The following is an 11,143-nucleotide window of genomic DNA, read 5'->3' on the forward strand; positions in this document are numbered from 1 at the left end:
TCAGTTGAGGCTAGCTTTCCCCTAGCCTTTCAAGGCTATGGTGGTTTGTTTGTGTTTTTTTTCTTTTCTCTTTCTCTTCTTCTTAGCAGGAAGGCTCAAATGTAGGTGTTCTAGCTCGGGATTGTGGCGGTTTTCGTGTCTTTTACGGAGGTTTGGCCGGTTTTGTTCAAAATTTGGTCTTAATCTTTGGTGCCAAATCTACACTCCTCCGGTGTTTATTTCATGACACGCGCCCCCTAGCGGCGTTCACCGGCGTCGTCCGGCCCAGCTGCCGGAAGCTCAAGCCACTGCGGTACGCGGTTCCCGGCGCGTGGACGGCACGCGCCTGCCTGCCTGTCGCTCTTCGGCGCGCGTGTTGGACACGTTCCACCTTTTCTAGCCGTGCACGGCGTTGGTTAGGGTCTACGGTGGTCGCTCTTCTGCTGGGTGGTACCGGGGACGGCGCGTGTCCTCCACGCGCCGCCGTCTCCGGCGGTTTTCCGCCATTGTTCTTTCTGCTGGCAGCTGCTTTGGGTTTTTCTGTTTTCTGTGTACATTCCCATGTGTCTATTGTGGATCACAGTTTGTCTATTTGTAATGCACAAATGTTCATGGGCTTATTTGGTGTCTGGGTAGACTAGGCCAATCCTCTTATGTTAATTGTATGAGCTTTAATTGTAAAGAGGTGATTTAATTAGGGTCCTTGTAATATTTGTGGATTGTAATTAGGCAACTGCTTCAAGTCAGATTTGTTTTCTGACTTAAAGTTTAGGGGGATCTTGTACCTCTATCCTTGTACTTGCCCATTGAAGCGTTTCAGCAATATATGATAGCAAATGCTATCTTGAAAAAGAAGATTACAAGGAATCTTTGTCGCTGTACAACCAAAGATCTTAAAAGAGACTCGAAAATGCAATAGCCGTACAGATTATAAAGCAACTGTTGGTTCTTGGACTTTTGACTATTCTTTTCTCAAGTCAACAAAAGATGGCTTTTGCTTTAGTTGTTAAGTCTCTCCCGTTTTTTAATATTTTGACTGCCCACGTTTCATGCTATTGCACGGAATCTTCATCGAAGCTATTGCACGAACTTTGGCGTGCTGGAAAATTCAAAAATTAATAATAAAATTGAACATGAATTTTTGACCAATTCTTTGAGTACTTGTACATTAAAATACAAATTCAATTATAGCTGATTTTTTAGATTTAAAAGAATATTCAGACGGCTGTGGTGATGTAAGGTTACATATATAGGAAAGTCATTTTTTCCATTTTTTTTTTTTTTCTGATTTTTGAGATTCTTCCAGATCACGTAGTGGACATGGGAAGAGAACAATCTTTCAATTCTTTGTAGAAGAGTTATGGCTATTTAATAAGGCTGTTTCAGATTTTTGGTGGATGTAAAGACTCGTGGCAGCTAGACTTGCCAATATAAAAATAAAATAAAACAAAACAAAACAAAAAGAAAAATAAAAAAAAAAAACAGCTAGACCAATCTATATAATAGCCGACATCATTTGTTGAATTTTGCTGATACAGGATTGATGTGCAAGAATTGCTGATTCGTACACAATAAGGCTGTCCCAAAATGAGCCATAATTCCATGGAGTTTGGGATTGAAAACAGCCTTTCATATGAAAGTATTTTGGTTTACTTACCAAAACAAAACATATATTCTCTTGTATATAAACCTATAAAAGTGAAAGAATATACGTATTTGACTTAAAACTACAAAATTACGAATTTGGATCATCATCTTCATTTGAAATGGAGATGATTCTCTTCATTTAATATAAAAGTGAAGGTGTAGTTGTCTTTTTACGTTCTATGAAAATATAAAAAGACCACTATACTTCCACTGTTACATTAAATGGATCCTTGTTCATTTGATTTAGTTTTATCAAGACATTAAGGAGACCGGAGACAGTTAATATTAACCGTGTTGATGGGAGTGTAGTTATCATCTGAATTGTAGATAATATGTGATAAGGTGTTATAAAAAAGAAACCAACAACTGCTCCCGGTGGTGTTCAGGGGCCATTATTTGATGCCACAAATGATGGTTTGTGAATCGTATTTGTCTGAACTGGCTAAATGCCAGCAACACAAACCATATTTTGTGAAACAAGCATTTCTTTTTCTTTATTTCTTTAAATCAATGCTTTCCCTTAGTTTTTGTATTCTTTAATTATATGAATATGTTTTCCCCTTTGATAATTAGTTAATTTGTGTCCATAATAATAATAAATAAATAAAATTTTCAACGTCCCTATTCAAACGGCATATCAGATCCAATTTAATTGCTCACCACGTTAAATATAATATTCACAGGCCAAAAGAAGAATCATGTGGTCAGAATTCCCTAATTTCATATTCATTATCGCTTTTGGACAATTTGGAGTGCTGTCATTACTTTGGATAAAATCAAAACACGCCACAATCATTCCGAAAAGCACTGTCAAATCTATTTTCCCTGACCTTTCAAAAGCTTTTACAAAAGCATTTCCATACAAAAATGCTACTCCAACACGGACTCAACCATCCTGCCAAAAGACCCATACGCCCATTTTATAACACACAAAAAAATTCCCTACAATAACATATTATATATATATAATTAAAGAAAAATACAAAGGCAGCTAGTCCAAGTCTTCATTATCTTCAACATCCATTATTTCCCATCATCTACCCAACCCCCCACTAGCCCCACAAATATTCCCCTTTTTTTTTTTATACAAGATATCTTATCTCAACAATAATAACTCACGACCCATTTTGAAAAAGCACAGAAAAAACAAAGAAAAATAAAATAAAATAAAATACATACTTTCTTTTTCTTTTTCTTTTTCTTTTTCTTTTTTTTTTGAAACAAAATACATACTTTCTAATTGGAAGTGGGGGTCGTTGCACGAGGTTCAATTTTCCTCAACTGAATCCCGGCCTTTTGCAATTCATCATCTTCGTGATAAATGTAAGCGAACCCACCGTGCCGGGTCATATCCATACCCGCCATCTCGTCCTCGGCCGAGATCCGCAAAAGCTTGAGCTTGTGAAGCGCATAGAAGAGAGGACCCATGGTGGCACTGACCCACCCAACGATCACAAGGATCTGGATAACGTGGGCCGCCAGGAGCTTCCCGCCCCCACCCATGAACAACCCGTAGGGCCGATTCGGTTTGTTCGGGACCTTCGGGTACACCTCATTCACGTACTTCTCCGTCGCGAACAGAGCCGTGAAGATTATCCCCCACGCGCCGCACCCTCCATGGAGCTGCGCCGCCTCCAATGGGTCGTCGAACTTCAGCTTCTCGGCCAACTTGTTGCACGAGATCAACACCACCGCGGCCACGAAGCCGCAGATGATCGCGGCCCAGGGCTCGACCACGGAGCACCCGGCGGTGATCGCTGCGAACCCGCCGAGCAAGCCGTTGCAGACGTCGGTCACGTTCCAGTGGCCGGAGAGGATTCGCTTGCTGAAGAGAGTGGTGAGAGCGGCGGTGCACCCGGCGAGAGTGGTGGTCACGGCGGTACGGCCCACGGCGCTCCATTGGCCGTAGTAGCTACCGGAGTTGTAGGGGCTTAGGATCTTGGTGAACGAGCCAGGGTTGAAGCCGTACCAGCCGAACCAGAGGAGGAAAGTGCCGAGGACGACGAGGGACGCGCTGTGGCCGCGGAGCGCGACGGAGCGGCCGGAACTGTCGAACCGGCCGATTCTGGGGCCTTCGATGAGTGCGCCCCATAAACCGGCAATGCCACCGACCATGTGGACGACGCCGGAGCCAGCGAAGTCGATGACGCCGGAACCGAACAAAAGATTACCAGTGTTGGACGCGCTGGCCCAGCCATCGGAGGACCAGAACCAGTTGGAGACAACTGGGTAGACGAAGCCGGTGAGGAAGGAGGAGTAGATAAGGTACGCCACGAACTGGGTGCGCTCGGCGATGGAGCCGCTGGTGATCCCGGCAGCGGCGATGGCGAACGCCCACTGGTAGAGAAACGAGCTGTAGTCGAAGGTCTGCGTGGGGACATCCTTCAGGCCGAAGAAGTGGCGGCCGATGAAGCCATTGGAGGGAGCGCCAAAGGCAAAGGCGAAGCCGAAGAGATAATAGAAGAGGCCACCGGCTGCGGCGTCGAGAACGTTGGTGAGCATGATGTTCATGGTGTTCTTGGCGCGGACGGAGCCGGCGCAAAGCATGGCGAAGCCAAGTTGCATGGAGAAGACGAGGTAGGCGGAGAAGAGGAGGTAGGTGGTGTCGATGGCGTAGGCGGTGTCTGTGAACTTGTTGGAGATGGTGGAGAATTGGTCGCAGAGGTAAGCTGCGGCGGCGGTTGGGTTGGTGGTGTTGGCGCCCAAGAACTGAGCCAGTTGCTCGGCTGAGCAGGTCAGGGACGCCATGGATGCTGGGTCAGAGAGAAAGAGAGAGAGAGAGAGAGAGAGGAAGAGTCGTAGTTGTGGTAGGTGAAGAGGTAGTATGAGGTTCTTTATATAGGGGCGAGAAAAAACGAGGAGGGCTATTGTGTAGGAATGGTAAGACTTTTTTTCTAACTGGTTCACATTTGTTGTGGAAGAGATGGAGATTCAGAGATTCTACGGTTCCAGTCTTCCAGCTCATTTTTGTCAGATTCTTTTTTTTAAAAAAAAATTAAAAAATAAAAATCAATGCATTTGAATATAATCGAAACTGGTGTTTTTCTTTCTTTTTCTTTTCGTTGATTGTTCAAATTATTAAGTTAAGCTGATTGTTATTGTCAGGTGATTTCGTGGAATGGTTTCAATTGGTAAAGTGGGCATATGCAATGAATAGAAGCGTGCATACCATATTATATTTTTTTAGTACTCCTATGTACTTTTAATTTTTTACATTTATTTTTACACGCTTTTAGGTGATTTTTAATTTAATAGTAATTTTTTAAAAAAGCTTAATTTAATAGTAATTTTAAGAATCATCTAAAAGAGTATACAGTATAGTGTAAAAATGTGTGTAGCATTATTTAATATTTATTTACTCCAAGAGTAAGAGGCCGCTATTTACAATATGGAGCATGTTTGGAATTGTGTTTGATAGCTTAAATAATATTTTTAATATTTAAAAAGTTGAGTTAATTAAGACAGACTATTACAAATCTGTTCCAACATTTTATACTCTACGAAACAAAAGTTCAAGATTATGCTCTGTTCCCATTTCATTTCCCAATAAATATTTCTGTTTTTTATTACACTCTATGTATTTCTGTTTTTACTAATTAAAAGCAAAAGGAAAGTTGGTTAGAATATGACAAATGGCGTCATAAAAAGCATAATTAATTAAGTATATCTATATATTTTATTTTATTTTATTTTTGTTGGTTGTCTTTTTCATCATCGTTTCCCACATCTCTTTTGGTTGAAATAATGATCTGACAATTGCCTCAGCCCTCAAGAAACCAAAGTCTTATTGAAAAGAAAAGGCCAACCTCACTTCTTTTCATCTTTCAAGATTACCAGAGATTATTTTCTGTAAATTAAAGGTTTTTTTCATTAACGCTTTCCATGCAGTGGAAGATCACTCCATTTCACAGAAGAAATATATATAGAAAAATAGTCAGTCAAACTTTTTTACTTGGACTCAATTTTTTATTATGTTCAACTTCAGATGAATGATATATATATTGCACGTTTTTTTTTTTCTTTTTTTCTATTATAAGTTATCTGGGAATATTACGTACAGAATTCAAACATATCGAGCAGTAAGTACCGATTAAACCTTTTAAAAAATATTATTATAATGATTATCAAGGATTACTATTATTACCTTCAAAATAGTAAGATAATCCATTATTCAATTATCCAAACGGAATTGAATACTGAGGTGGAAAAACATCACTACACAGTAAGATTGTTTATTAAATGATTATTTAAGAGTAACTCATATATAAATAGGCTTGATATTACACACACACAAAAAAAAAAAAAACCTCTCAAGGTGTCTATAAAACTTCTTTACAATCCCACTACATCTTCAAAGAATTAGTAGTGTACGTATTCATACAATTAATCACGCATCAGTAATTTAGTCGAAGAGCCCTAATGAGACAACAAACAGGCAAGGGTAGCTTGTTGGAGGTACAAGCGGAAAACATTGTGATACAATCAATGAAGTATTTAAGAGAACCCAATAAAAGAAAAGTTGGAGGAAAATATGTACATACCTTAAAATAGGGACCATTACCTTAATTCATTTATAGGATTGTTGTCAATTTGGTAAGTAGACTAGATGTAACAAGGGCCGAAGGTAAAGAACCAATATGGAATGCGGTATATACTCATGAGTTGCTTTCCTTCGGAAAACACTTCAATGGCTCCTTCCTTTTATGACTCTCTATCCATGTGACCATCGATTGGCAACTCTCTCGAGGAAGGGCTGACCGCCTAACTCGTGAGACATAGCTCAACCTAAAAACAAATGGACTTATCTTGGGCCCGAGGGGTAACAGTTTTTGTTGGGCATGAGTAGGCCTTACGGGGCTTCTAGTAAATGGTATCATCAGTTGGCCCCCAATTTTCATATTCAGTTCACATTTTGAACCGAGTGATGAAAATTTTATTTCCTTATGACCTTTAACCTTTTTTCAAGTCTACTATCGAGTTTTGCGCATATTGTCAGGTTCTGTGGGGGCGTTGAACTATCGGACGAGTATGAGACACTATCAAATGAGTGTGATTTACCGTCGGTCGAGTTTTTCTTAGGTAGAAGGACAAACGGGCACACATCAATGGATCCTTAAAACCATTTAACTTTTCAAGGGGAACAACGATTTGATACTTAATAGGTCACATTCCTTGATGCTCATGTATCCTTTGGACAACAAGCGTGTGGCGCATTAAATGTGTTCTATTGTCAAGCTCATCTTTGAGATGAAAGGACTAATGGGACGCATTAACGAGGCATCTGATTACTTTAATTTATCAACCAAAGTAGTTAATATAAAACGAACCAATTTATCAATCAAACAGTAAATCTTTGAATTTATTGTTTTTATTGTTTTATCTAAGTCCTGGCATAATGCAAACATCCTAGGTATATTTTTCAAATTGGGATGGCGATGCACATCAAATTCAAAATGTTACCATTAATATCTCAAATGATTCTCTTTTGCCACGTAAAATCTTTAGGGTAAAAGGGAGATTTTTAAGTTTTGCTGCTTATGTCAATGGGTGGATGAAAACAGTCATTCATTACAGTTTGGCTGCATAACAAATATCACGTAAATTATCACGTTAATTTATAAAAAATATATAGTTAACTCCACTAACGCCCAATATAATTAGATAGATAAAAGTTAAAAAGTTTGATGTCCCCACCCTTCTTTCTCTTGTCCCATCATTTCCCATGAATGTGGGATTAGGTAAAGTTCCATTTCTCCAACCAAAGAACCCATCAACAATGGTCTCTTTAAATTCATCAAAAGGCGCTTTTAGGGGTGTAAACGAGTTGAGCTACTCGTGAGCTTACTCGGGATCGGCTCGAATAAACTCGACTCGTGCTCGAATCGATTATTAAATGAGCTATTCGTGAACACGAAAATCAAACTCGATTATTAAACAATGCAAACTCGTATAAACTCGGCTCGACTCGATTAAAGCTCGTGAACCCGCTCGTATAAGGATCGACTCGTTTATTAAGGCTCGACTCGTATATATATATATATATATATATATATATATATATATATATATATATATGTTAAAAATAAGTTTTAATTTGTTAATATATAACTTATTTGTACAATATACTATATATAAGCATGAATTAAGTAACAAATAAAAATAGTCAATAAATATTAATTGATTATAATTATTTGGTTGTATCAATATGTATATAAAATAGTAAAAGTGAATAATATTAATACTTAATTGTTAATCATATAATCATATGATATAATGACAATTCAAATACTTAATCATATAATTCATATTATATTATTTATGTAATATAATATGATTATATGATCATATAATAATATAACATTGTAGCATATAACATGTAATTATTGATTCACTATATTCAATGTTATAACTTATAAGTATTATTATTAGATACTTATGAATCATTACATCACCGTCATCACGTGATTCAAAATCTAAGATCATATGAGCATACAAATAAAATGATTAATTATTTAGATACTTAGATACACTGATTAAGTATGATGTAAGATTTTAAGTATCTAATAATTATTAATAATACTTAGAGTCTTAGATACAATGATTAGGTATATAGATTATATACATAAGTATGAATTCATATTAATTATACGAATTATAATAACACTTTTTAAACTTAATCATATTATTCATATATAATGACAATGTAATTCATATAATCCCAAATTAAGTTATTAGGATTGGTCGATTGGTTCGATTGGAATTACTAATGTGTTAATTATGATAATAATTTAGGTGTTATCATTAGAATTTAGATCATATGATATAACATTGTGCATTTGTGCTACATAACCATTAGATATGAATCATATGATCTAAGAATTATCATTAGACTTTAAAAAAAAAAGAAGGTATTATTATCATTTGATATATAGAACCATATGAAAATATAATTATTATAATTATTAATGTTTTAACTTAATATTTATATTGACTATTGTTACATTTTTTTTTATTTATAATTAAATGACATAAATTTCCTACAAACCAGTAGGTATGAAATTTAATACAACTCACATATAAGATTAACATGTGTCCCTTAACATGTGAGAATCACATGTTTTAATAACAAGTGCTTCTTGTAAGAATTCAATGTCCCACATGACCTGACACATAAGACAACTTATTAGACTCGATCTTAATGTGTAAATTAATCCTCCTTTATTAATTGTTGGTTAATGGTTAATTAATACACCTTAATAAAGTGTTGGTTAATTAACTACGAGAAGTTAATGATTCTTATTAATTAATTCTAACTTTGATGGAAAGTAGAATTAATGGTAATAAAAGAACAAATGTTAAATTCGTATAAGCTCGGCTCGACTCGACTAGACTTAATTATTACCGCTCGAACTCGGCTCGAGCTCGTGATGAATAAGCTCGAGATCGGCTCGGGCTCGTGATGAATGAGCTCGAGCTCGTAATGAATGAGCTCGAGCTCGGTTCTGGCTCGCTCGAGCTCGGCTCATTTACACCCCTAGGCGCTTTGCTTCAAAATGGAATCATGCATCTTGGAATTCTTTTCTGTCTCGGAAATGAAAGTTCTATATTTTAACATTCTACTAACCAGCACCAATATTCTAAGTGCAACCACCATTCAGTATCCACTTACACAATTTTGAACTACCTATCAGAATCTCTAGATGGAATAAACAATAGGGAGTTGACACGTACCTCACATTCTTTGGTCCATCTGCGATTCACCTCTATTGCAAATCAATCATGTGATCCCACAAATTTAATGTTTGATTTAAATAAATAAAAAATTGCATTTCTCTAAACAATAACACCATTAAAGTTCTTTTATTTATGACTTACTGGAAGGTTATGGGGGTTTTAGATGATTAATCACATAATGAGTATTAATATGCGGTTTAGCCTGGATTCTATATGTTTGTGAATGCTTTTTTTTTTTTTTTTTTTTTGATAAAAAAAGGGTAAGTACTAAGATTATTCATTATAGAGTAAAACTCTCTATTTAGGTGTGACCAAAGTAATACCTTACCCGCTAAGTACTAGTCAAGAGGGACTTAAATAGATTCGTAAAGAATTTTGAAATTATTCGTGGGTGTTTCTTATAAGACGAGTCGAGCCACAATCGAATTAAGATCCTTTCAAATTATGAAACCCACCTAACCAAATAAAAATTGAATTGTTCAAGTATTTAGCCAGATAAGTGAGTCCAATAAACAGTCTTTCACAATCACCTGATCCGCTCCGATCTGATTTAAGTTTAAGTCCCACTTAAAACATAATAACAAAAAACAAGGGAGCAAAGATTAGTGGACATGAGTTGAGTCTCGTTCCCTTAACATTATGCCAATACCACTAAGTCAACACCTACGAAGGTGTAGGTGTACGTTTATGAATGCAATTAATTACTAGTGTTTGCTTAATAATCAAATGGGATGCTGTCATTGATTTGACCGTTGCCCTCCGTGCTTTGAATGCCAACGAAAAGGAAAAGATTGTTTGATTATTCTAAGTGGAAAAAAGTAATCAAATTGCATATTGAAAGGATTCTCGGTTTCTCACCAGGGTATAACATGTCAAGGAAACAGAAGTTGGCAATTTTATTTTATATTTTTTCTTCATTTTATTGTTTATTTCCAAATAATAAAAAAATCTCTCAAATAAAAGAAAACATCAATATATATCAAGCTGACCTCTAATTTGAAAAGGTTGTAGATAACGCCAATGGATTCATTTCTCTTGCCCTATTTTATTCAAACAATTAATAGTCATTGCCTTGACCTCCTCAATCCCCTTTCATCTTAAAATAAGGTCAGAACAAAGAAGGGTACCCATTTTCTGAAGCAAGCCAAACCACGCAAGAATGTTCCTTCGTCACTGTCACAGCATTGACTAAATGCACGTTCTAATTGTACGCAGCTAAGTACATTCAAAATAATTTTGTACCTCTTGGTTTTCTTTCCTATTTTTTTCTGACTTTTTTTCTTTCTATATTTAGAAAGATCAGGCCTGTTTGATAATCCCCCCTTCTTCTTTTTTTCACTTCTCTCCAAAAAAAAGTCAACATCAAAACATTTTCATTTTTTTTATTTTTTATATCACATCAATTATTTATTATTATTATTATTATTATTCAAATTAAAAAAAAAATTACTACAAAAACAAAATTTTTTCACTTTTTCATAAAATAATTTTAAACTTCTTCCTACTCCATATTACATCAATCACATTTTATTTTTATTAAAAAAAAAAAAAAAATCGCTCCACAAGGATTACCAAGCAGGGCCGTGGTCAAATATCAAGTTTGAAATATGAAGGCAAAAGCTCTGATTCGTCCAGAAACAACTTTATGGACAAACCTCTTCCGTGCGGCATAGGGTAACTACAAACTGCTATAATGTTAATAATCAGAAAATTTAATTATCATATTACAAATTCCAGAGTTGTTTATTAATATCTGAAATGATTCAAAAAGTCCAAAAACTTG

The 11,143-nt window shown here is 36.2% G+C and overlaps 1 protein-coding gene across 1 annotated transcript; it reads right to left on the reverse strand.

Annotated features, from left to right (window-relative positions):
* Nucleotides 1-2,327: 2,327 nt before the first annotated feature.
* On the reverse strand, nucleotides 2,328-4,488 carry LOC133873065 (ammonium transporter 1 member 1-like). Its single transcript, XM_062310786.1, has 2 exons — nucleotides 2,860-4,488; nucleotides 2,328-2,521 (listed from the first exon to the last, which is right to left on the reverse strand). Exon 1 carries the CDS (start codon nucleotides 4,372-4,374, stop codon nucleotides 2,863-2,865), a length of 1,512 nt encoding a protein of 503 aa, XP_062166770.1. The 5' UTR covers nucleotides 4,375-4,488; the 3' UTR covers nucleotides 2,328-2,521; nucleotides 2,860-2,862.
* Between the last annotated feature and the right edge of the window lie 6,655 nt (nucleotides 4,489-11,143).

This window comes from Alnus glutinosa, chromosome 1 (genome assembly GCF_958979055.1).
Source record: "Alnus glutinosa chromosome 1, dhAlnGlut1.1, whole genome shotgun sequence".
Classification (NCBI taxonomy): domain Eukaryota; kingdom Viridiplantae; phylum Streptophyta; class Magnoliopsida; order Fagales; family Betulaceae; genus Alnus; species Alnus glutinosa.

Coding starts and splice junctions, on each gene's coding strand:
- LOC133873065 (XM_062310786.1), bottom strand. CDS start 4,374: ATGGCGTCCCTGACCTGCTCAGCCGAGCAACTGGCTCAGTTCTTGGGC.